The sequence below is a fragment of the Eufriesea mexicana genome, unplaced genomic scaffold (assembly GCF_001483705.2).
Source record: "Eufriesea mexicana isolate 0111107269 unplaced genomic scaffold, ASM148370v2 scaffold2467, whole genome shotgun sequence".
NCBI lineage: Eukaryota > Metazoa > Arthropoda > Insecta > Hymenoptera > Apidae > Eufriesea > Eufriesea mexicana.
In genome coordinates, this window is record NW_016910588.1 from 1808515 (window position 1) to 1835028 (window position 26514).

Sequence of the window (26514 nt, forward strand, 5' to 3'; positions counted from 1 at the left end):
CCCGCATTATAGAACGTTCAAAATTTTCGTACGATATATATTTTACGATGCATCTATATCATCTGAAACCTGGAACTATTCGATTTGCAAAATTCCACAACGTCCAATTCGTTATGTTCGGTTCGTTAAGCGATCTCAGCGAGTCGCGAGAAAGGGATGTATGGTTTAGTTCGCACAGATATCCGCATGAATGTATAACCTGCACATCGTACGTGGATTCAAGAGAGATTTGTTAATATGTGGCACGACGAGACCACACCAGAGACGAAAGCCTTGATGATGCGCAGCTAACCGGTAAGAAAAGTCCATATTCATGAATACCAGACCCGTCTGCTTAGCTACGTGTCTAATCTGGAGGAATCTCGCGATTCCAGGCTCGAAGATGTTGATGTTTGTTCCCTCAATGTGTACGAACGGCGCGTGTAAAAGCATAATAGTCGAAACCCATTTGTAAGTTTCGACAATGGTATATTGTACGTGTGCAACGAAGTAAATGGACCGCAAAGTTGTAAATTACCATTAATGGCTTTGACCCATGGCTATCCTATGTATGATATTTAGAAACTGACGCATTTGAAGACATTTGTGAAAAAGAAATTCGTGAATCTATGGATTCTTTTTTGGTAAATTGTCTGTAACGAATTTTCAAAAATATTCCTTTAACCCTTTGCACTCGAGAGGTGCCTCTCAATCGCCATTTAATCAAATTCTAAATATCGATGTTAATTGATATATGAAATTTAAAATTACCCAACGATGCGTGGAATATCGAAGTAAAATAATTCTACGACTTAATTTGCATACGATTTATTATTTGCCGTTTTAAAAATATCCTAGACTTTTTGGCAGAAAGTCCTCGAATTACTATTTTTCTCTAACGAAAAAATCGCCAAGTGCAAAGAGTTAACCCTTTGCACTCGAGAGGTGCCCTTCAGTCGCCATTTGATAAGATTTCGAAGCTCGATATTAATTAATATATCAAATTTAAAATAATCTAACAGTGTGCCGGGTATCGAAATTAAATAATTCTACGCGTTAACTATTATTCGATTTCTTATTTACTGCTCCAAAAATATCATCAGCTTAATAGCACAAAATTTTTCAACTCGTACCCTTCTTTAGCCACAAGAATCGTCGAGCACAAAGGGTTAATATTTAAACTCGATCCTTTGTACTTTACTGGTGCCGTTATGAAGACACTGATAATCCGTGATTTATTATTTAACTTCGTTTTCATTAATGAAGATGGAAAAGCAAGTTTATCGCATAAATAAATTCACATTTCGAATTTTTCATTTTTAGAAGTAAGAATTATTTGAAAATGTGGAAACTACGTACTGAAGAAGAGCGTTGAAGTCGCTGTTTGATCGACTAAAAAGTTTCTTGTAATGCAAATTATTAATATAAGTGGAGAGTTATGATAACTAGAGAATTTTTTGATTATTTGCACCCGCTTGAAAAGTTTATTTCATTAGAAATAAAACTGCTGACGAAATCTAGTCAATTTGCCAATTTTGGTCAATTATGGAACCTTTTTTCAGATAATATTGTAATCAAATTTTTACGAATATATTTGTTCTTCAGTTCTGAATATTATATTAAAAATTCATTTTATAATTGATTTGCTACGTGTACTATAAAAATTGTTACATTCACGGTCTAGGGGACTTTTTAAACTCGACGTAAGAAATTATTATAAAAGGATCAAAACAAGGTTTTTCTAAGTAACAAACGATGGAAAAATGAATTATTATTACATATACTATTACCACTTATTCTCAGTCATCGTTTGTTTTAATACTTTGAACTTAAATGACGAATATAAGGCAATAACTACAATACATTAGGAGTAATTGCACACGAAGTATTGAAACGAAATACACCCGATTTTCTTTATTTTAACATAAATTGTATTACCGAGTTTAGTAATATAAGAAAAGCTTCGAATTGTTACATCTTTATAACGAGAAATTTTCGAGTGCTAGGATTAAAAGACTTAAATCAGAAAAAAGAAAAGAGAAACTAAAGGTAACATTATAGTACTGAATGTCTCATTCAAAATACCAAATTTTCGTGCAACAAATGTTTTATCAGTTATTTTCTGAGTGACTTTAAGCCCAAGACTATTTGTACGACACAAAGATAACAATTATTTGCATACTTTCGTGGTTTCTTGAAGACTACCTTGACGAAACATCAGCTTCTAAAAAGAAAAGACAGTTTTACCCTGAACGCCAATGAAAGAGTATAATCTGATCATTGGGTTTGTAGGGTTTATGGCACTGATGTTGGACGTGGTTATTTTTGAAATAATGGAAGCTATGGATACAGGGGACCGATGAAGTCAGAGACTAAGAAGACTCCTCTGGACGCAGAAAATCTGCATTTCTACGAGCCACGTAAACTACTGGAACCTAATGTCTGTAGTCTCAATGGGAATAGAAGTATAATAAACCCTTAACACAGAATACCGAGCCGTGAACACGGGTATTGCTTCCTACTGAGCCTAGTCCCTCTATTGACCCACGCCATCACTGTCCTAACCCTTTAGCTGCCAAGGTGGGCGGGATGCTTGGGGTCCTGAGACTACCTAAGTCAAGGTGACTATCGATTCACTATCGATTCACAGTCGTATCACTGGCTGCTTTTATGAATTGTGTATAAAACGATACAGCTATAGATCAAAAGAAATCGTCTAAAAGTAGAACCTCGATTATCTGGACCAATCTTGATACATAATCGTTTGAATAATTATATGTATTTTTCTAGTGATCGAATAGCACTATTTTCATACAAAGAATGATCGTCTATTTTAAAATATTCCATGTACTATGAATGTTAAATGAAAATAGCAAATTTTTCTTTTGCATCAAAAAATGTAGAAATGTATAATTATAATACTTATGTTGAAAATTAATTGAAATTTGTTTTAATTATATTTGTGGCAATCAGTGGCAGACATTAATCTTTGGAAAAAAAGGTTCTTGATAAATTATTAACAATTTTTGCAAATAATTGCATATAATTATAATTTCATGCAAAAGTATACCTATTTTCATTTTTGCCTGCTACGTTCGTTTAATTCTGATTTTAGTCTTGCTACTAGTCTTTCTATTTCATATATATAAATGTGTATGCATTACCAACAGAAAGTTTGGAAGCAGTATAGTTTCCAAATGATAATCTAGGAAGAAAGAAATAAGTAAAATGTTTTTAATTCCAGTAAATGAATTAAATTAATTAATTTTGATGTAAATGATAATTTATGATTCATTTTGAAAAATATGTAATTAGAGTGACGAATAATACAATGAGTTCAATTGTACTTTTGAATTATTGTACTTTTCAAAAGTAATACATTTTGGGAGAGAAAAGATGTAGCTATTTGAAAAATAGCAAATTATTTCGATTTACTAAAAGATACATGATAATGTATAATATAATGTGACAAAATGTCTATAGTATTGTCTATTTTATTATTGCATTTATACTTACAAAAATTGATTCAAAAAGGAAATTGTGAATATTAATGATTGCTATTGTAAAATACCAAATTTTGATTATTGTTGTAAAATATCTAATAAATTACTATTTTATATTATTATACCAATTTTATAATATTGTTTTAATAAATTATTTTATATCGTTGTTCTAATTTTTGTTTTAGTTTATTCTCGCGTAATTTACATCGTAAAAGGGAATGTAAAAGGTATCGAAAAATGCTAGTACTTCCAAACTTTTCGTCGATAGTGTACTACATATGCATTTATACGAGATACTATGTAACTCGTGGTGCAGCTAGCAGAAAAATGACTTCACGAAAAAGAGCAAGTGGAGAACGTAAAATACAATTTTTCTACATCATTTTCGTTCTCGAGAAAATTGAATTTGGAAGCGTGTAATCGAATGCATCGCATTCATCTGCATATCGAACTTTTACTTGCAATGTATACACAATATTGTACATATTTATTATAAACCAACTTTTTTATTTGTAAATTCGCTTAACATTTTTCATTAATATTTATAAACTTTGTATATTCTTTATTTCAATAATTCTTCTGTAACTTTTATTTTTGTAAAATTTTTAGGTGTACTTCATCGTATTTTGGAACGATTATATTTAAGCTACGATATTTATTTTGACGATTTATTTGATCAATTTTTCAATATAAATAAATTCAAGCAAAGTTACTGTGACTATAGTAGGATTCACCTAATAGCAATCAATATACCTAGAAATGTAGTGGCAACACTGGACTATATTAGAGCTTATGTTAGTGATCTAAGTAAGGATATTATTAATTGTAATAAAATTAGAATAAAGTCTAAGTGAAATCAATTGGTGATGTCTATAACGATGACAATATAAACAGAAATAATATTTTATAGTTATAGTGAATATTATGGTGATGGTGATATATCACACTGAAGACTATATGCTAAAAGGTTATTTACTTTACTATATACATACAAGTTTTACTGTACTCCAAAAATTAAATGTATTTCATAAGAGTAAGATCAAAATCTGACTTATTAATGATTTTGACACCTTGAAAGGTAATATCAAATAAATTAAACACAACTATACATAACTATACATATATAAAATTTCTACTGACATGAAGATGTGGAATTCAAGTGAGAGTATGTGACTAATTTCTTTCAAATTTTCTATTTATATACAATATAATTATAATTATTGAAACGAAATTGTAGTTTCGAAAATTTATTTTCATTTTATTAAATTTTTAACTAATGAGCTATTATTTAGCTATCATTGAGCAAATATAGTTTATTAAATATTTATTGAACATGAGATGAATTTCTATAACTGGAGATCTATTGTATGTCTATGATGTAACATTCATAAATAAACTATTCTAAAATTTATGATAATATAAAAATTTATTTTCATTTTATTAAATTTCTATCTATTATGCTATTATTTAGCTATCATTGAGCAAATATAGTTTATTAAATATTTATTGAACATGAGACGAATTTATATAACTCGAAATCTATATGAATACGTGTCTATGATGTAACATTCATAAATAAACTATTCCAAAATTTATGATAATGTAAAAATTTATTTTCATTTTATTAAATTTTTACCTATTGTGCTATTATTTAGCTATTCTTCAGCAAATATAGTTTATTAAATATTTATTGAACATGAGACGAATTTATATAGCTGGAGAACTATTGTATGTCCATAATGTAACATTCATAAATAAACTATTCCAAAATTTATGACGATATAAAATATAAAAATTCAAGGAATATCAATGCTCATACATGAGTAACTCAATAAGAATAATTAAATAAATCTGTTGTTTGATCGTTTTCAATATTTATATTTTTTCTTTGTATTAATAAAGGACTGACAAGAAGTTCAAGTTGAACCCTCTACAACCAGAACTCTTAGATGGGTCATTAAAGAAAAAGATCATAATTGATCTGAAAAATGATAATTACTATAAGATAATTATTGAATTCTAATTCAATGGTGTATTCATAGAAAATAATTCTACAGTGATAGAAAAATGGAATAAAATTTAAAGAACAGGCATATGGATATGTAACTTTCAAGTAACATAACGTTCAAAACAGTGGTTCTCAACCTCTCTAGTACAATATGAATTAATACATTATACGTAATTTTCAAATTTGATAAAATTGAAATCCAGTCCACGTACTATCTGAAAATATTCAACATATCATCAGTAATCATATCATCATATCACAAGTTGGGAACCGCTGTTATTAGTATTACTTTGATCTTCTTTCTACTAACATTGGAAAAAATCTTCTTCGATAAGGTTTCAGAATTTGCAATATTAAATCCCAAGCCTATTTAATAAAAAGTAACAAGGCTAGTCATAATGCTTTAACACTATGACGTGTAATACCTATATTATACTAGAAATTTAATTACAATGCTATTAATTTTGATTCAAATAGTAAATCGCATAAAAAGAATTTCTTGATCGGTAATTTATCAAAATCTCTCGGATCTATCCCGAAAGTAAAGAATGGAACCCTAAATAAAATAGGGTTCCACGAATTATATTTCACGAAGATAAAAATATTTGGCAAGTTTAGACACGGGAATAATTACTTATGGTATCGCGAATGACAAAGTGCTTCAATGTCGTCTGAGGGTTCACGCCATTTACTGCTCTGATAAGACTATATCTGGCATCTTTCGTTAGGGGATTTCTTTGTGCGAATTTACCTGGACGTCGCTGCTCGCGTAGTCTCCACTTTCTCGAGAAGCTCTCGAGTGCGTAAGTGGTATGATAGCTGGTGGATTATTGTGACCTTGTGGCACAATAAGTCCTCGCATTGTCGAAGTTGCACCTTTCCTGGAACGATCTCGTGGGAGACTGATGTCTCCGGCAGTTCGAAGAGAAATAATCCCCTCGCTTCTATTTTCTGGCCTCAGATTTAGCGTGAAACATACTCTGCAATGAAACACGTTCCTCGAGTCATTAAACGATTCGGTATGTGAGTAATTTAAATGTAATTTTCACAGGACTATGGTTAAAATCTAATTTTTTAATTGTAATTTATTTGATTGCAATATTTTGGTACTTCGTGGATTATCGAATGTTTAATTTATTATTTGTAATTTAATTTTCTCATTTAATTTGTTATTTGTTATTTATTATTTGTCATTTAATTTATTATTTATTTTTAGTCGTTGATATTTTTATTTATTAATTATTCAAATGTAAATTATTATTTATTATTACGTATTTACTTATTAAATATTGATAATTGTATGTAAATAGCAGTGTCAAGTATGAATAATAATTTAATAATTATTGAATACGTGTTATTATTAATATTAATATTCCTCGAGGGATCACAGTTTAACCTTTTGCACTCGGTGATTTTACAGGAAGATAGCAATTCGAAGACTTTCTGCCATAAAGTTGACGATATTTTTAAAACGGTAGATAAGAAATCGTAAACAAATTAGGACGTAGAATTAATTTATTTCGATACTCCACGCATCATTAGGTAATTTTAAATTTGATATGTTAATTAACATTGATCTTTAGAATCTGATTAAATGGCGACTGAGAGTTGCCTCTCGAGTGCAAAAGGTTAATCATAATCCTATAATTTCAGTTTATTTGATTGAAATATTTTAATATTTTCTGAATTATCGAATGTTTGGTTTATCATTATATGTTAATAATGAAGTGTAAATAATTAAATATTAAATAGTAATAATTTAACATCGATATTTAATAATGCAATATTGATGTAATGATAAAGGTGGGAAGTTTAAAATTTTTACTTTCGTTAAAAGCTGTATTACATTTGGACAGAAAATATAGAGCTAATTAAGGAACAAATATGGAAAATATTATCCTTATATTCCCCAACTTTATATTCCATATTTATATCATAAGATAATATACAATATTATTATTACGAGGAAATTAAAACTGCAATTTAAAATGCTGATAAAAATTCGTATCAAAATATTCAATATCACTAAACATTCTCTAAATATGTCTTACAAGCTTGAATCATTTTTATTTGTTATATTACAAAACCTTAATGCCGATACAATTTTTAAATTTTATATATTTTATTATATGAGTTACTTAAATGCCAAACTGACCTATTTTTATTGAAATTCATATAATTTTTACAAAATTTATATAATTTATGTAATTTTATTGAAATTTATATAATTTATATAATTTTATTGAAATTTATATAATTTATATAATTTTATTGAAATTTATATAATTTCCTACAAAACAAAATTAACAAATTATCAGTATAATAGTGAAATATATTACAGAAAGAAAAAGGAAAAGAAAGATAGAAGAAACGATACTAAATAGGAAACGGCGACGTTCTATTTGGGCCTCCTTTTATTAGACTCATGAATGGATAAATTGATGGATGAAAGTGGAGTAAATTATGGATAAAGGGACTTATGAATGAAAGCATTCATAGGTAAAAAGATTCACAGATAAAAGAACTCACAGGTAAAGAGGCCCATGGAAAAAGGGACTCATGAGCTTCATATATAAAGGAACTCATGGGTGAAAAACCTGCCTCTCGAGTGAAGAGTCTCTTAGAAAAGGAGACTCACAAACAAAGGAACTCATATATACATAGATTCCGTCGTTATGGAATTCATTTTGGGACTCATGGGTATAGGGAAACATAGATAAATGAATTCATCGCTATAGAATTTATTCTGAGACTTACAAGTATAGGGACTCTCGGGAAATGGGACTCATAGCTAAAGGGACTCATAGATCATTGGTTTCTTCGCTATGGAATACGTTCTAGGACTCATGGATATTCATGTGCAAATAACCTCTTGGATAAAGGGACTCTTAAGAAAAGGGACTCATAGATAAATGATCTCGTCGTTATGGAATTCCTTCTAAAAGTCCCACAAGTTAAAAATGGAATACGTTTGAATCAGAAACAGTGTTTGCTATAAGTGGATTCAGTGAGGTTTTTCGAGAAACGTATATCTCGGTGAGTGTCCCTCTGGTGGCGAATATGGAAAGTTTGTGACGTGAGAAAATAGGGTTCAACTTTTAAAAGGCTCACGTGTGGATAAACATATTTTTGTTGTATTTACCTTCCATTTTGAATAGTTGCAGTTGGCACAGGCCCTCCGCTTGCTCCCATAAGGAAATCCTCAGGATCTGATTCATATGGAGGTTCGTCATACCAGTGTTGACCACCGGGACCCAAACCTAATCCACCTCCGCAACGTGCATCTTCGTCGTACATATAAGTGTCATCTGGACATTAAAAAGAGAGGTTAATCAGAGACAATTTAACTACAATACTTTTATTTATATTTAAAGCACAAACATTTGATTTTGTTTGTATAGAAAATTAACCTTCCCACTTTCTTTTTTAATTTTAAAGGTTAGACTCCTCGTGCATTTAATTCTTAATAAAAGATAAAGAAAATTAATTTTGTAGTTTCATTGAAAATTTAACGAAAATTTAATTTAACATTTTCTTTATACAAAATAAAGTTGGAAGTAATATTAACGAGTATTCGACTTAACGATATTTCAATGATATTATTATTGATGTATCATGAAATATCAATAAAATATCAACAATCGATAATTATATACTCACCACACAACCTAAAAAAGTTTAAGAACCACTGCTCTAAAAACTCATTCCTGGATCTCAAATTGTAACCCTATTTTTATTTATATACAGTCTAAACCTTACATAGCACAACTTTTATAGCGTACAATTTTTCTGGAATTTATTATTCACCGTATACAAAAATAGTCATCAATACATACACAAATTATGTAATATATAAAAGAAAAAATAAACGAAGAAATAACCTGCCAAAAATCAAAATTGTGAGAGGAATCTTTACTTTTGATTTCTGATTTGTTGCTGTTACCCTGCATCGGGATCTATTTTTACTTCGAGGAAAATTGATAAGCTGAATGGTTCCTCAAAGTTAAACTGAATGACGCAATGGGCTGGTATCATAGAGCCCATGGGGCTTTTACTGAAAGGTTCAAAGGATTATTTTTCCGAAGTCCACCGTGCAGCACCGTTTATACCGTTAAGAAATTTAAAATATAATTAAGAGTAGAAGTTCTTGTTGAGATTTATTAACCCGATCCCACCACGAAATAAATTCCATTCGCGATCAAAGAGCAAATTCCAAGAAGCGATACGAAATGTCTACCGAAACCAATCCCACTTCCCCACCACTCGACTGCACGGTTCCCCCACTACTCGACCGCACGGTTCCCCCACTACTCGACCGCACGGTTCCCCCACCCGCGGCTCGCTCAGACCCATTCTCGCGATAGGAAAGTTCGATCGCCGTCGCATTAAACGCTTTTTATTCTTCCGCCAGGAGAAACGGGGCATGATAAAATCCTTGGGAGAGAAACAGCAAGCTGTTACCTTTGGCAAAGTGTAGCACCGCGCTAATGCGTGGTAATTCGAGACGCGAGAAGACCTCGAGTGCCGCTGGTGCGAAAGACCGAGCGAAATCAAGCGTCTGAGGATCGTGCACGTGCGTGTGGGCACGGGAAAAAACGAGGAAGGGGATCGGGAAAGCGAGCCCGCGGAGAAAGCAGTCGACGGTTGTTGACGATAACGAGATTAGCCAGCACACAGGAGGGGCTTCTGGCCCGGCACCATTGCCTTCGTCGACGACGCGATTGCAAATAAAACTGCCGAGTCAGTGATAAATCGGTAATACGAAATTTAAAGGATGTCCGAAACATTACTCCTGGTATTTCGTTCGATCCTCTTTACGGCAGATATATGCCGTTCAGCCAATCGTTTCTCCTATCCCTCGTAATTGAACGAACGGTTTAATAAGTTTTCGTTTGCGAGATGCTTGGTATTTATTGTTTTCCTTTCTTGGAAACGTTGTAAAGGATGTTTGATTATTTGGTGGTTATTAAGCGACTGATTTTGAGGTTAGGAAGGTTAATAGCTTGGAAGAGGAATATAAAGGTTGTGCCTTGATTTTTGATTTTTAGAGTGGATAATAATATTTATTTTAGATGCTGAGGTAGGAAGATAGTGTAGTTTTTTTAATTTTATTTTACATTATTTTCTACTATTATTTCATTTTATTTCTGTAACCTTGAGCATTGAGAAAATTAAGCCAGTTTTGCCTTTGTTTAAAGATTTTTTAAAACGTATTTATATTTTTATACCTAAAATGTGACTGTTTATTTGTGATATAGGGTGACTGATATAGACAAATTAGGTATTTGGGATAATTAATAATTTTTATTTCAGGTGTTAACGAAGTTAGCGTAATCGTACTTTATTTTATTTTTTTTTACTTAAATTGTAAGATCTGTTTGCTAATTTTTGGATATGAATCGCTTTTCACTTACTTTTGCCCATTACTTGATGTATTTATCTCTATTTTATGTTGAATGCTGTTGAAAATAAGACATGTCTTAACGTATTTACGAAAATCAATCTATCAGGAGAAACAAATGTATCTTTAAACTATGCACCGAAGAGGTTCCGGGAACACGTGAAGTGTTTATTTCACACGTTAGATAAGAATTAGGGGACTAGGACGAGCTGCAATCGCATACCCTTTTTCTTCACTATAGTGTTGACTCTCTACGTGAACAATCAGAATACTTGAGATATACCTTCCTTAGGATAGAATAAAGATAATTATAAAATACAGATAGTTATCTCTTTTTACCTATAATCCCAATAGATGCCTACTATACTATATTCTTTTCTATTTCTTTGTTTGTGAGAGGAGTCTTTATTTGGATGGTGTCATCCTGCATCGGGATCTATGTTTGCTTCGAGGAACCATCAACCTTATCAATTTTCGAAGCAGGACTGAGTGACGCAAAGGGTCATCATAGAACCTATAAAAACCTGGCTGAAGGGGTCTGTTCCGTCCCGGAGAGCGTGTTTATAACATGATTTTTATTCTAAGGCTTACACTTTTAACAGACCTAACGGTTTACAATATATTTTATATCGCGACTGCAATTCCGGAGGATAGATGTGGCTCACTGCCGTTCTAGCGGATTAAGTTGTAAAGGTAAAGGTGAAAGTTTAGGAATTTTTACACGTACCAGACTCGACAGATGGGACCCACGTGTGACAGACCCAACAAGCGACGGACGGACACCACTTATAAATCACGTCATTGCCCATCAAAAATCGGCTTCTTGACAGTTTCCTACTCCTCAGCCAAAGGTCCTTCCGTCACACCCTCTGTCCAATTAAAACTCCTTACTTTTCCACCACCAACGTTAATTTTGCCCAATCAGAACTAAACTGGAGAAAACAACGGACAGGACACGACGAGACACGACATAGATCAAATTCGAGAAATCAGTTCGTCTTCGACACCGATCCTTGAAACATCTTACTTACGCGTATAAACGCGTGTTCGAAACGGTACTCCGTTCAACGTCTCCATTATAACTATTCTATACTTCCTATAAATAAACGCTCTCTTTTATCAACACACACTTCGGGATCCTTATTATTACAACTAGTCACGTAATGTTAATTTGACGCGTGATAAGCATTCTAGGACAATCTAGGTATACGATAAACAGAACGCTACAATAGCCAAAGTTAAAAATTCAATTTTATAAATCCGATCCTTACTACATCCTTCATAATGGAAATCTACAAACAGAAACATCGCAAACTAAAGTACATACTTGAAAAGGGACACAAATCCTGATAACAAATAATTATAAGGAAAAAATTTTGAATACGTTTGCTATTGTTCAATCAGACTCTAATTATTGCTATAAAAAGCAAGAACTATTGGATTTGATCTTTATTCAGTATTCGTATGTATGCAATAATGCATAAACATTAGCGGTCTGCGAAACGTCCTATAGTAGTTGCGTAAGTTTCAACGTCTATAGTAGTTAGGGGGTTAAATACACCAGAGACGTTGTTAAGAACACGTGCTGGGTCGCGATGAGGTCGCTGCAGGACAATGCAGCTTTTGAGGGAAGTCATTAGGGGGGGCCGAGATATTGTGTATTTTTAAGGAGACTTTAGCTTGGCTGGAATGCAACGGCGATTATGAAAACCAGGACTTCAGCCATGTCAATCTCACCGGTAATCGACATCACCTCAGAGGCTCGTGAAAGTTGGACTGCGACTCGATTTTCTAAGACAAAGGATTCTTTGTGTGCAGCAATTTTTCTTGAGCTTGGAGAATGTTGCACAATTGAATGTCAGAATTGCAATACGATTGGATTATCTCATACCCCACAAACGATTGGAGAAAGTCCCAGAATTATCTTGGTAGGAGGACTCGAACATTTAAATAGTTCCCAATCATTTTAACACTAGATTTACGGAACCCGTCAATTTGACGGAAGGGTTGATCCAATTATACGATGGTAACAGATTTCGTTAACTTATATTAAGACTGTTAATATAATATATAATTGTTTTTAAATTAAACTGATCGTTAAAAAAAAGGCACGTAGTTTCTTTCACCTGTCAATTTGACAGGTGTCCTTAGAAATAGGTATACAGATAGCGTCTGTAAACCTAGTGTTAAGGAATCAAGTTATTAGAATTGTGAGTTTATAATTCTAAAATAATTACGATATATATAATTTTCTTTTAAATTTTGTTATTACTCGAGGAAGGTGTATCTATCGTTGAGTGCTTCTCTAGAGCGACTGACCAAAAAAAAAAAGAGTGTCAAGAGGGTACATGACGCAGATCGCATAATCTTCCAATTCTTATCTAAAGTTTATATAAACATTCGTTCTCGGAATTTAGGTCTTATAAACTATTTATTCACACCTTATATCCTAGATTGATTTTTGTATACCACTAAACTTATCTTTTCAACACAAATCATTTTGGACCACTCAGTGATTTCGATTCTATCTATAAGTTTCGTTAAAATAAATAAATGTACTTTATCTGACATAAAAATAGCTGCACGAACTGGCTTAGAGGTAATACATTTGAGATTCAAGTGACAAGGTTAGGTGAAATACCCTGTAGACAGGGACATCATTGTTAATGGTGGATGAAATAATAACAGTATTTATTTAACAGTTTAATAACAGAACAAAAATTATAATTGAATTAGTTAAAATAGACTCGCTTCTCTCTGCCATATAATCTTTACACGACTCTCTTACACACAACGTCTTTTTCTATTGACTGTCCTCCAAGCACTAACTGTTTTTCACGACTCTTAGTCATACTCGATACACACATATATTCTTCCACACAAACATTCTTCACACTTATACCAAACATATATACTTAAAAATCTATGTAACCACTACCACAATTCTAACTGACGTGCACCTAGATGAACAAAATATTATTATTAAAATTTATCTTTACGATTTCCTGACCCTCACAAATGATAATTTATGAAGGTTATATAAATGTTATATATAAAGTGTCCTATGCTTTTGGCGAGAAACGTTGTCAATATATTTTATGGCACTACATGAGACAAAAATGTCATATAAATTCGTCCATTAATTAATTACATGGATATTTCTAATATCAATACTTTCACTCCTATCTGTCTATTACCAATCTATCAAGAAAATACGATTAATGTATTAAAACACCATGTGCTACAATTTTATAAAGACTTATTTTTCAATTATATCGATATTTCATAGAAAAACAAAAAATTGAGTTTATCAATTTAACGTTCTACAACAAAAACTAGATTATTCCTCTCAATCTCGAACCGTAATCTAAAATTTAGTGACAAAATTGGAAACGTTGTGCCAACATAACCTATTAATGCAACAATATAACGCTAAATAAACGAAATAAAATCTGAAAGAAAATGAACGCTAGTTAGTAATTAATTTTACAATCCCGAGATAACACGAAAGAGAAACAGCAGATGAATGCAGAAAAGAGACAATATAAATTCAACCTAGTTTGCCCTCGATGTCTCCGGGTAAGGTCAGCCAGAAGCAAACACGAAGTATTCTTTCAAAACTTGCTCGTTTAAGAAATTCTTGTCTACGGGGCAATTTCGTTTCGGTGCACCGAGATTTGCCGAGAAGAAAAAAAGGAAAACTACGAAAGGAGCCATCGGAGAACGAACGCGCTAAATGAGTCCCTCGAGGGTGCGGAGAAACGTACGAAGTGTCAGGCGTTTGGGAGTCGATTCTCAGGTTAGCTGGCACGTGCACGCTCCGTTCGAGGTAGGCACACTAGCGCGCTCTGCAGATGCGCGCGCACACGGACGAGCTAAGGATATGGCGTGTAGGTCCGAGCAGACTGACTGTAAGTCGCAGAGAGACAAGGCGACAACTAGCTAGAGGTTACACTCCTTGACGTACTCACCTCCAGGGAGCTGACCCCGTCCGTCCCGACCAAGCTGCATTAAACCCTGCCGGATGTCCCTTAGTATCTGAAACAGGACAATAACGAGGGCGTGAATGAACCTCCATTCGACTACGTGATTAGGATGTACATTAATTTAGCACAGCAGGCATCGCGCCGATACTGCTTAAGACTTCGTTGAATTTAGCTAGCTAATTATTTAATTGTTCAGTGATTGGTTCATTTTTTAGTGAACCACTGACGATTATTTATAAAACAGATTATTAATTAGGATAATCAATTGGAAAATTAATTCGAAAAATTTTAGAATATCAATTGATGAATTTTGTGAGATTGTTCGTAGACAAACTAGTTTTTGAAGAAATATTTTATACGCTGTAATATATATTATTTACCGTTATTATTAAAATTTATTGCAAATATGATATGTATAATATACCCTGGGTATATGTTGTATGAAAATTTGTTTATATAAGAGTTAAATGTTATATTGTTTATATCAAAATATTTTTATGCTACGTGGAATAAATTTATGGAATAAATTATTGGAATAAATAAAAAGCTAGAAAATTATATAATTGTTCAGTGATTGGTTCATTTTTAAACGTACCACTCACGAATATTTATAAAATAGATTATTAATTAGGATAATCAATTCGAAAATTAATTTCAAAAATATTAGAATATCAATTGATGAATTTTGTGAGATTTTTCGTAGACAAACTGGTTTTTGAAGAAATATTTAACACGCTGTAATATATATTATTTACAGTTATATATAACATATACTGCTGATATGTATAATGTATACTTGAGTATATGTAGTCTGAAAACTTGTTTATATAAGAGTTAAATGTTATATTGTTTATATCAAAATATTTTTATGATAATGTTTAATAAATATTTCAAGAAATCAATTATTAGGTTCAGGAGTAATAAAAACTAATACTTTTTCACACAGAAGTTAATATTCTTCAATATCTTGATATTATGTCATCTTCATAAATTATTCGAAGTATGGAAATTGCATGGAACACCCTGTATATACGTAATAATATAACATAAAATATTTAATATGTATACATGCATTGTTTTGACTAAAAGTTATATTGGACTTGTGAAAATATATTCTCCTCCACAGCATGTAATAATATCTTATATAAATATTGAATGTCATATTTTTCTTACTGTCCCTATTATAAATGAATACAACAATGTTGTGATAACTACTATGTTCATAGCAAACAAGTGTACTATATATAATATTTTAATTAGAATAAAAGTCTTAAAATCTAGAAATTGTATTTTATAGAAATAACACTTCAGCACTTCTACGAATATCGATCATGTGGATTGTTAGGTACTGGGTATCTCATTATCAACAGCAGTGAACGTGTCATAAACCCAGGACAGAGCACATCGCCAATCAATGTACACAGTACTACTTCTCTTTAAGTGTGACTTCCTCATTGACCTGCATCTCTTTACACGTTGCCCCTTGAGACATCTAGATGACCTCTTAGTCTCAGAAGTGTCATCCAACGCCACTAATGCATCGACTAAACCAACATCTATTTACTATTTGTATTTAAATAAAAGTTAGAGAGTTGGATGTCTGGAATCAACCTAACTGCGACACTGTATCTGTTACATGTTTAGACGAAAGTTAGAGAAAGTCAAATCCAACTGTTCTAGATTTAGCACTGACTTCGATAGTTGAATTTACACTTCGAGCTTTTACACTAATCAACCTAAGGGTAACTGATTAGGAATTAGGAATAGCCTAAAAATTTTGAGGCTGGCCAAGTTTAAAGGATAACAAAAATACATTTCTTTCCTTAACCACTTCGGTACGAGCATTGACTATAGTCGACAGCCAGAGATGAACGCGAACAGCCTATCGTCGACTTTAGGTGACAGTTAAGCCTTGGAATGTCGTCCCGGTATTTCGTTCGGCCCTTTGTTTAGAATAGACCGTGTGAAGGCTCTGAAAGTTCTCAAGTACCATTGATGAGGCCCTAGGACCGCAATGTCCCAAGTAGAAGGTTGTTTATATCCTTACTGTCAGCGCCCTTTGATTTCTTTAGCACCTAAGCCACCACTTAGGTAATCCGCAACAAACAACTATATATCACCCTTCAAGAAGACAAGCACAATTATCTAGATTGTTTAAACAACCACCACCACCGAAGGACGCTGAAGTTAACATACACCCCCAACATCATAGCAACCAATCAGCAGAGAGACCAGGATTATATAACCACCGAGAGAGTCAGTACCAGTCAGTCAGTCAATAACATTTGAAGAGTTCAGAAGAGTTATCCGAAACAACTACATAAAATACAGTCCACAATAAACACAACGTTCCTCAAGAAATTTGGTTCGTCATTAACCGTCGCCAATTGAGGACGACCTATTGACGATATACAGTGACGGTCAAGAACTTTTACTTTGGTTCTGCATTAACCCCTTGACTACGACAGATTTTGATACGCAACGGCCGTACCATAGGGCAAGAACTGAGTTACGATATGCGCCATTTTGTGAAAACAAGCGCCCTCCGTGTCAGGAAGTGAAACTAAGCCGAGCGCCTATAGACGCCCTCCGTGTCACAAATGCAAAATTTCTAAGCGCCTATTGGCGACCTCCGTGTCACAAACGCAAAATTTCTAAGCGCCTATGGGCGCTCACAGTAGCCTAGGTGTTAACCACTTGCGTTGGAAAGACGTGCCACGCACGTTTTAATGCTTTTGTTGCAGAATCGCCAACCACGTGGTATACACGTCGTCGAGCAATTGTCACAGAAACGCTGGATCGTTCAGACACACGCGTTTGTGAATTTCTTGCCAGCGTAAATGGTGAAATTTTCTAATTTCTCATTTACCAAAATAAAATTGTGAACGTTTAGAAATATCGTAATACAAACATATGCTCTGCAGATTTACATTACAAGTAAAGCTGCTTGTAATGTAAACAAGCTTTCAGTGCTTCAAAAATTTCCTCATCACAGATCTGTAAAAGAGCAAAACGGATTCGTCGTCAATACACAGCAGAATGAATCGTGCACACTATGAGTGCTGACTGTAAGCAAGGTTTCGTGGCCAGTAAGCGCAGTACCAGAGTGGTTAAGATGTCTCCTCGCCAGAAAATATGAAAGAATAGCTAATTATACTAATATTATTCCTAATTATACCAATCTCTTTTTATCTTGATACATTTTCTCGTATCCTTTATTTTATTCACCTAATATACTTGTAAATGTGATTGACTTAGCTAGCTAACAGTAAAAATTCGTGTGAATAAAGACTGCACTAATACTCTATAACTAACCAGTCTAGCTAAGTTATCTTTACAGGTTACCTCTCAACAAACCCTCATAAATAATGATCTAGCTCATCAGAAACTAGTCCATCAAGATCTAACAACAATTCAACCTCCAAATACCTCATCTGTTTGAGTTTGCTGTTTAACAAGTATATATTTATTACGAATTATAATACACACACGGCAGAAAAAGATTACAACGATTAGGTATGTGTGGTGAATTTTCTCTTAATGCTATTATTATCTCGTCACTGTTCACCTTCACGCTTTTCATAACAAACTGACTCTCACACATATTGGCTCTAACCTATAACAATTGCACAATACCACGCATTCTAGATCTTTCATTCGCACTTCCAAAAATATACATGTCTACATTCGTGCCATCACTGGACCTAACGCATTCGCACTAATAGAACCAAATCCACAATCTGTTCCAAAACCTCTTTCTCAGAATAACAGCAGCAAAGATGACATTAACACGTTGACTGCCATGAGGGCCACCAGTGACCGGCGACGCGACCATTAGTAAAAATACATAATTAGAGTAAATATCGATACTGATAAATTTTTAAATAGTACCATTGTTACTATAATGGTTCGAAGAAATTAATGCCATACAGAACATGCGAAAATAATTTTATTTATACAAAAAAAAGGTGAACCAAAACAGTCGGCACAATATGTCGCCACTTTTTTAGTGCAATTCTTTGCTCTCATTCTTCCTAGCTGATTTGAATTATTTTCATAGCACGCTTTGCAAAATCGCCTTACATTTCGCACGCTTCCAGGTTTCTTTTTAAATTCGTGACGACGTTTTTTCTGTACGTAATTGCTCGATGAAATGCAATCTTCGTCATCGGAACATTTCACTAAATACATCGCTAACTTCATCCTAAAATCGGGAATTGAAATATTTTTTCGAGTTGCTTTTTAAACAATTGATAATGGCAAAAATGGTCTACAGCGCCGCGGGGGTCACCGGTGACCCCCACCACGAAAAATACATTAAACGCGATTATACAACTCACCTTATCTGTTGTAAATAATATTTCAACATAATATGCATCGCATAATAAAATATTCGTGTTGACGTCATGGGCAAACCATGTAAAATGCGCGTGGCAGTCAACGTGTTAAAACACACAAGTGGTACAAGATTCTTTGTCACTTGATACGCTCATAAATGTGATCATCTTGACCAGCAATGAGAATACGTGTGAACAAAAGACTGGAATATTACTCTTCTGTCAATCAGACAGCTGTTGGAACCCGGACTTTTACAATACGGGTTCTAGCAACAAGGCTACGTTGGAAAAATACAAGTCGCCGGAGAAGAAAAAACTAAACTGATCTTTCGCAAATTTTGTGGGTGCTTATATAATGTTAGTTTTTGCGTTTATCAGCCAGGCCCTTCTAGTGACTAAGGGCCAACGAATCGTTAGTTATCCAACACAGCCTAGCCAAATCATCTTTCCACGCTACCTCTCAACGTATCCTCAGAAATAGGGCTGTAGTTCATCAGAAACTAGTCCATCAAGATTCAATACCAAGTCATTCACAAGCAAACGATACCCTAATACCCTACCTATTCCAACACCTTTTCCTCGGAATAGCAGGGGAAGAGAGGTCAATTAGACGAAGAAGTGGCGCAAAATACACGCTGGAGACTGGAATTTACGTGGCTGAAACGTATCAATCACGCGGATACTGTTGGAATAAGGAAAGAATCAGGAAGCTGAAGAGGGTGAGGACGATGACGAGGATAGTTGACGAGGTGGTCGCCCACGGGATTATCCCGCAGTTCCTCGCGTGGCAAAGGCGAGGTGAACCGGTTGGCGGAGAAAATAGAAGGTGGGGAATAGGGAGGAAAGAAAGAAGGTCCTCCCTAGGGAGCAGTAAACCTTCGAAGGTAGAAGTGACACTAAAACTTTTACACGGATACCGACCTTTATTTCCATATTGTTCGCAGCCTCAAAGGAAACTCCCCGCTTTATTTCTTCCTGTCTTTTTCTGCCTGTTTGAGTAGCCTAGGGCCAAGAGCAGGCAGTTTCGGCCAATTTCTGGGCGACCCTTTTCAATCCCTTAAATTCTGTGAAAGGCCAGGCCAACTTTTCTCGCATATGCGTGCATGGAATCGTCAGTATGGCGTAATTAAAATTCGAAAGCCGCTCTAAGTCACTATATACTGTACATGTATACATGATACAATAGCCACCCTTCGTTCTTCCTCCGTCAGGAAGTTTCTGTTTACCGTTCTGAGAATGAACGTTGCACAGGTTACCTTATAACAATGTAGTTTCTCAGGTAGCTCGCGCTATGGATGAAACATGTTCGACTCTTCTAATGGGTTCCGTTATTTCTTGGATTTTATTTGTTGTTCAGATTCTGTTTATCCAGTATTGCGAACGAGAGTTTGTATTTTTGCAATCTCTATTTCAACTTCTGCTTTCCTAGTACTCGATATTAAGAATGCAGGAGTGGGAATGGGAATTTGGAGTGAATATTTATAAAAGTGAGTAAATTTCCAGTGTTACAGATGCATGAAAGGACCAAACACGTGCGCACTCGAGATTGGCTTGTGAAAGAAAAGTCTGGGGCTACCCAAGGTTTCGGGGAGACATAGTCAACTGTGTCGTGAGAACATTCATGCCGAGAGGTAAGTGAAAGAAAGTGTAAAATGGAGGGAAGGAGAATATGTAAGTGTGGGTGTATAGGATGTTATAAGAGAAAAATGTAAAACTTGGTGAATTTATTGTATTTATTCAGACAAATTCAAAAACGTCTAATTAACATAATTGGATTCTGAGATCAATTCTATCGAAGTTATTAAAATTATTTTTAATTCTTAATAAAGAAAATTTATTTTAATATCCACTTTTGTTTTTATTCATTTTAATGCAAGATTTATATTTAATACGTAAGTATATAGATTATATATCGACTTATGTATTACATTACTATCGATTATATGTTATATGTACATATGGATAGAATATATACATAGAATTTGTTTTAAACACAAAAATTGATATTAATTTAAAGGCTTGATTTTAAGGTTTATATTAATTTCATACTTTTTATTTCTTTAAGTCGGTATTAAAAATTTGCAAAATTTTATAATTGAACTATTTTTTTATAATACTTTACATGTTACGTAGAATAGTGGTTGCATGGAACTGAGAATAAGAGTTTTGAGTTTATGTGTTATGTCATCACACATTGTTTTGTTGAATTTTAATATTCTATTGAACTATACTTGTATATATAATTGTACAGTTAATTTACAATTTATAATAATAGTTTAGCTAAAAATTATTTTAGTATATTTGTTCACATTTTTATTTATTATGCATATAAAGCAATCAGTCAACCTTATACCTTTATCAAAATTAGAAACAATGCAAAAAAATAATTTTTTGAATAATTTTCTCTTTCTGGTAGTTCCTCGTATCACATCATAATTATACATCATGAGAAATATTTAAGTTGCTTTAATATTATATAAAAATTAATCTTTTATATTATAACTTTTACTTCAATTATAGGAATACAAAGCTAGGCATCGAATTAAAGAAGACAAGCTTTTAATACAATTAATTTTTCTTGGTATTATAATATTATTGGAATTTTATTCATTTATTAAGAACTTAATCTATAGCCCAAGTAATCCTAATTTGGTTCATTTGTGATAAATAAAAGTAAACGTAGGAAATATCTATATCTTGCTTACTTCACTCCATTCCAACGAAACGAGCTGTCCCTGTCCTGCACATTGGCGAAATGAATTAATATACTGGGGAAAATTTAATGGACTAGGGTAATACGAAATTTTAGTCTCTGAATTGGATGACAAACTCAGCTATTACGAAGCAGCTTAGAAACTTTTGTCGAATAATCCCAGATGATCCAGTTGGTCCCTCACGTTGCTCGTTCCAAATCTTGACCAGTCCTTTCCGCGAACTTCAACGATACCATTTCGACTTCCTTCTGGAAGCTACGAACTCCTTTACGAGTTTCAACTTTTTTCCACACGTGTTTCATCCATCTCACTTCGACAAGAGGAGAGGGGATTAGTGCTTTTAAAAAGTTGCTAAGAAATCCCTAATCTTTGGAAAAACTTATTACTCAAAATGCACTTCGTTCACGTCTTCTTAAATATCTAATTCCTGATATGACAATTAGATGCGAAGATTACGTTATGAGCATGCTTTTGGGTCGTTATAATATAGGACTGGTCCATTTGCAGTCTATGATATAGCAGGTGCATCTTGGAAAGAAATCTACATTACCGACTATAGGTTTGGAACAGTTGCTTTATAGAATTTAAAAATTGGAAGAGATTTACCAAAGAAATTAGTGTTTGGAGATAAAAAGTATATTTTACAGCAGAAGATAAAGAGAAACAAATCTTTCGAACAACAGGAATATAAGCCTTGAAGATTTGATTATAGTTGGCGTTTTAAGGTCCTGTGCAAGTTAGGTTTACACTATTTACAAGCACACAGTTGAAAAATGAAAATTAATATAATTAATAATTTCCACAAATGTCATATAATATTTCTCGAAATCATCTTAACACTCTGTGTAATTTTGGATCTGAAATTTCATATAATTTCGAAATTTTCGAAGCTTTCGAAACTCTAAACTCTCAAAATTTGAAGTGTCGATTTTGCTTAGCGAGAGTATTTTATTTCAAGAACTACAACTTTCTGAACATTTTCATACAAATTTACCAAGGCATAATTATACGGCGTCTTTCGAATGAACACACTAGCGCCACCAGGGTCCGTATCTCCACAAAGCGTAAGTATACGGCGTCTTTCCACTGAACATACTAGCGCCACCATGGTCCGTATCTCCACAAAGCATAAGTATACGGAGTCTTTCCACTGAACATACTAGCGCCACCATGGTCCGTATCTCCACAAAGCGTAAGTATACGGCGCCTTACCACTGAACACACTAGCGCCACCACGGTCCGTATCTCCACCAAAGTACCGTAAATACGCGATTCCGACATACAGCACAGAATGCATTCTTCCAAATTCCATTACTTAAAAATTTCACTGAACACAGTTTTAATACAACACGAAACAAATCACTTGTGTTCACTGTACATTTGCACTACATTCAAAGAATAAAGCACCTAATTAAAACGACCCTATATCAGGATCTCATGGGAAAACATGATATCTATTGATGATTATTATGATATCACTCCAATCTGGCTGTTTCGCATAATAAGAGGCATCGAGTTAGCGCAAGACAGATATTCAGGAGGGCTGAAAGGAGGTGGAAAGGAGAAATAACGTCGAGAGATGATTGAAAACGGTGAAGGAAGGTAGAGCAAACCAGGAGGTAGGGAGAATAGCGCACGCATGCAAATTTCTTGCTGTGAGAATTTCGTCGAGAATCGAATTGGAGCTTCGAGAAGGAAAGAAATATCGTGTCGGATAAAACCATTGGCTTAATGGCGATCGATATCGGTTCAATGATGAAACTGTGGTTATCCAGCATCCTGGGAATGAGCAAGGAGATTGGGAGCGGAAAATAAACAAGCTGTCGCGTCAGGAAGTTTAATAGTGATAATCTCTCCTTTATCGTCATCATTTTCGGTAAAAGAAAATATTGCTTTTTGTCAGATATTTGTGTATTCTTGAAATTAATCTGATATACAACAGCATGTTCTAGGTGTTCCAAAAATCGTCATGTACCTAGTGATAATTCCAAAACATGTAAAAATAAATTAAGATACATAGTAATATTCCATTATTTAGGATTTCGTTTTAAAAATACAGAAAGAAGTTACATATTTGTGTATTAATTGGAAATTTTGGGGAATGAAGTTTTTGTTTCTGTCTGTGCTTGTATTATTAAATGTAGATAGTACAGACCAACATTATGGAAAAAAGACAATTGCAATAATAAGAAGAAAATTGTGACATTGCACATGTATAGTAATACCAGAACAAACAGAATTTGAAATTTTATATCTGGAAATTTTCACTTAATACACGAATATTTAGCCTATTTTCTAACTTATTTTTTTCTGTTTTTCAAAAAGGAAGTTTTAAGTGGAAAAAATGTTATTCCTTTTTTATTGATTTATTTTTGCATGTAGAATTATCATCGAGTGAATTTAGTATTATATTATGATAAAAATTGTTATCATAATTTGCCAAAATTTAAAAGCTCTTAAAATCCTAAAAATTTAATTAATTGTAAAGCTTATTCCTACTCAAATCTATATTTATTTTAATAAAATCAAAATTTGTTGTAATTTAAATATTCTTTGATAATAAATTAAATGTGCCAAGTTAAAAATTGTGATATTCAAAACTTCATTAATTTTTAAAAAGATAGAGTACTATATTGACATGATGTCATAAACAAATGCTAAATTATATAATAAAGAGTATCGCTAATTTTACAAAAAATTTAGCACATAATTTTAGTCACTTGCATAATTTTATTGTTGTTATTCCAAATTTTGTGGTTTAATCGACAATCACTGGGAATTTCACTTCAACAGAAGCAAAAGATATACGACGAAGGAACCAAGAAGAATGCACTAATTTGCCTACCTAGCATTCCAGCGACAACCGACTACATTAAAGGAATCTTAGAAAATTATATCAAGACTGCATTCATGGCATGAACTAAAATTAAACTAGCACTCGTCTATTCAATGATCCATAATCATAATAATCATTATAATTAATAAAATTATTATGTCTCTGATCATGACAGTGACTAAGGATAAGAAGTATGTGACACGACATTAAAAGAGCAGGAGAAGTGCGTTAGAACATGGCAAACAATTATACACCATAAAATATTTTTCCATAGAACCAGAACTATATCCAAGGCTAAAGGATACCTTACTCAGCAAATGCAGAGAGTTCTTGTAAGTAATAAGAAAAGAAAATAACGTTAACATAGGTGTTGGCTATCTAGTCGATACCATCTACAAGACACTCCTTGCGATTTTATAATCTTTCAGCTGACCAATTAAAGGGATATGTAATTGGTGGTCAATGATTCGTGACCAGAGCACGTTCTATACATGAGCCATTCACTGCACAAATCGATTAACTCCACTTTTTGAAAAATCTTAAATTTAAGTGTCAAAGCACTTGGTATAGTCATTACTTTTTATATTTATAATAACTTTCCCCGATAATTAAGATTAACACCATTAAACGACAAAAATTTTTTGGCCACTGAATAATAAATAATTTATTTCAGAGGTCACTTTGATTAACTCCGTACTCTAATGTAAATCGTTGCAATAATGCAACTCAAATGCACTAGCAAGCCATGAATGATAACGGTGAATTTTTTAGTGCCGTCTTATCAGAATTTAAGTAAAATTTAGTAAAATTTAAATTTATTACTTTTTTCACTTGCCAAATCGATTAACTCTTCCAGTAACATAAAAATGGTAACATAACTAACGATTGCCTTTTGGCTATTTTTTCTTATAAATTTTATATACCGTTAGATGAAAGTTACATTTGTATTTATGCATTCTACGATATTTATTTCGATTTAAATTATAAAGGGAATTTTAAAAAACAATATACATTATTTCATTGCATTTCTCTACTTTTTGTTTTATGGAGTTAATCAATTTTTGCAGTGAACGGCTCATATATTCATACATTGTACATATAATAGACGTATTATGTGTACTAAATATATGTACATACTACATAGACAAATCAATTATATGACCTCGGTTATATGAATCAGGGATGAATTAGAAAAAATTGCTAAATTTCTGAGAGAAATTTCTATTTTCATTTAATATTGAAATATTGTAATTGTTTATACGTGTACTTTATGAAGTGTATCTGTATTATATATAAAATTGACTATAAATGTTTTGGTTGTACATTGTTGATATTTAAGAATACTCGTGTACTGAATTCAATGTGATGTGAAAATGAAAATAATGTAATATACATATAACATATCGTGATTATATTTATATTATTTTTCATCTTCCATCTTTCATTATAAAATATCTTGATTATATTATATTTGTATTTATACTTTGGTTTAACCCTTTGCACTCGAGGGGCGCCCTTCAGTCGCCATTTCGTAAAATTTGGAAAATCGATATTAATTAATATATCAAATTTAATGTAATTTAACAGTGTGCGGGGTATCGAAATTAAATAATTCTACGTGTTAATTATTATATGATTTCTAATTTACTGTTCAGAAAATATCATCAGCCTTATTAGCAGAAACTTTTTTAAACAATAATAATAATAATAAAAATAATAATATATAATAAAATATTAATAATAATGATAT

At 32.9% G+C, this 26514-nt stretch overlaps 1 protein-coding gene across 1 annotated transcript in view; it reads right to left on the bottom strand.

Moving 5' to 3' along the window:
* LOC108550080 (uncharacterized) overlaps positions 1-26514 on the bottom strand; it is a 57978-nt gene that overhangs the window by 20878 nt on the left and 10586 nt on the right. The window contains exons 3-5 of the mRNA XM_017903687.1: positions 14863-14929; positions 8633-8798; positions 6242-6470 (exon numbers count right to left, since the gene is read on the bottom strand). Of these exons, the coding sequence (XP_017759176.1) occupies positions 6242-6470; positions 8633-8798; positions 14863-14929 (462 nt within the window). The remainder of the gene's footprint in view (positions 1-6241; positions 6471-8632; positions 8799-14862; positions 14930-26514) is intronic.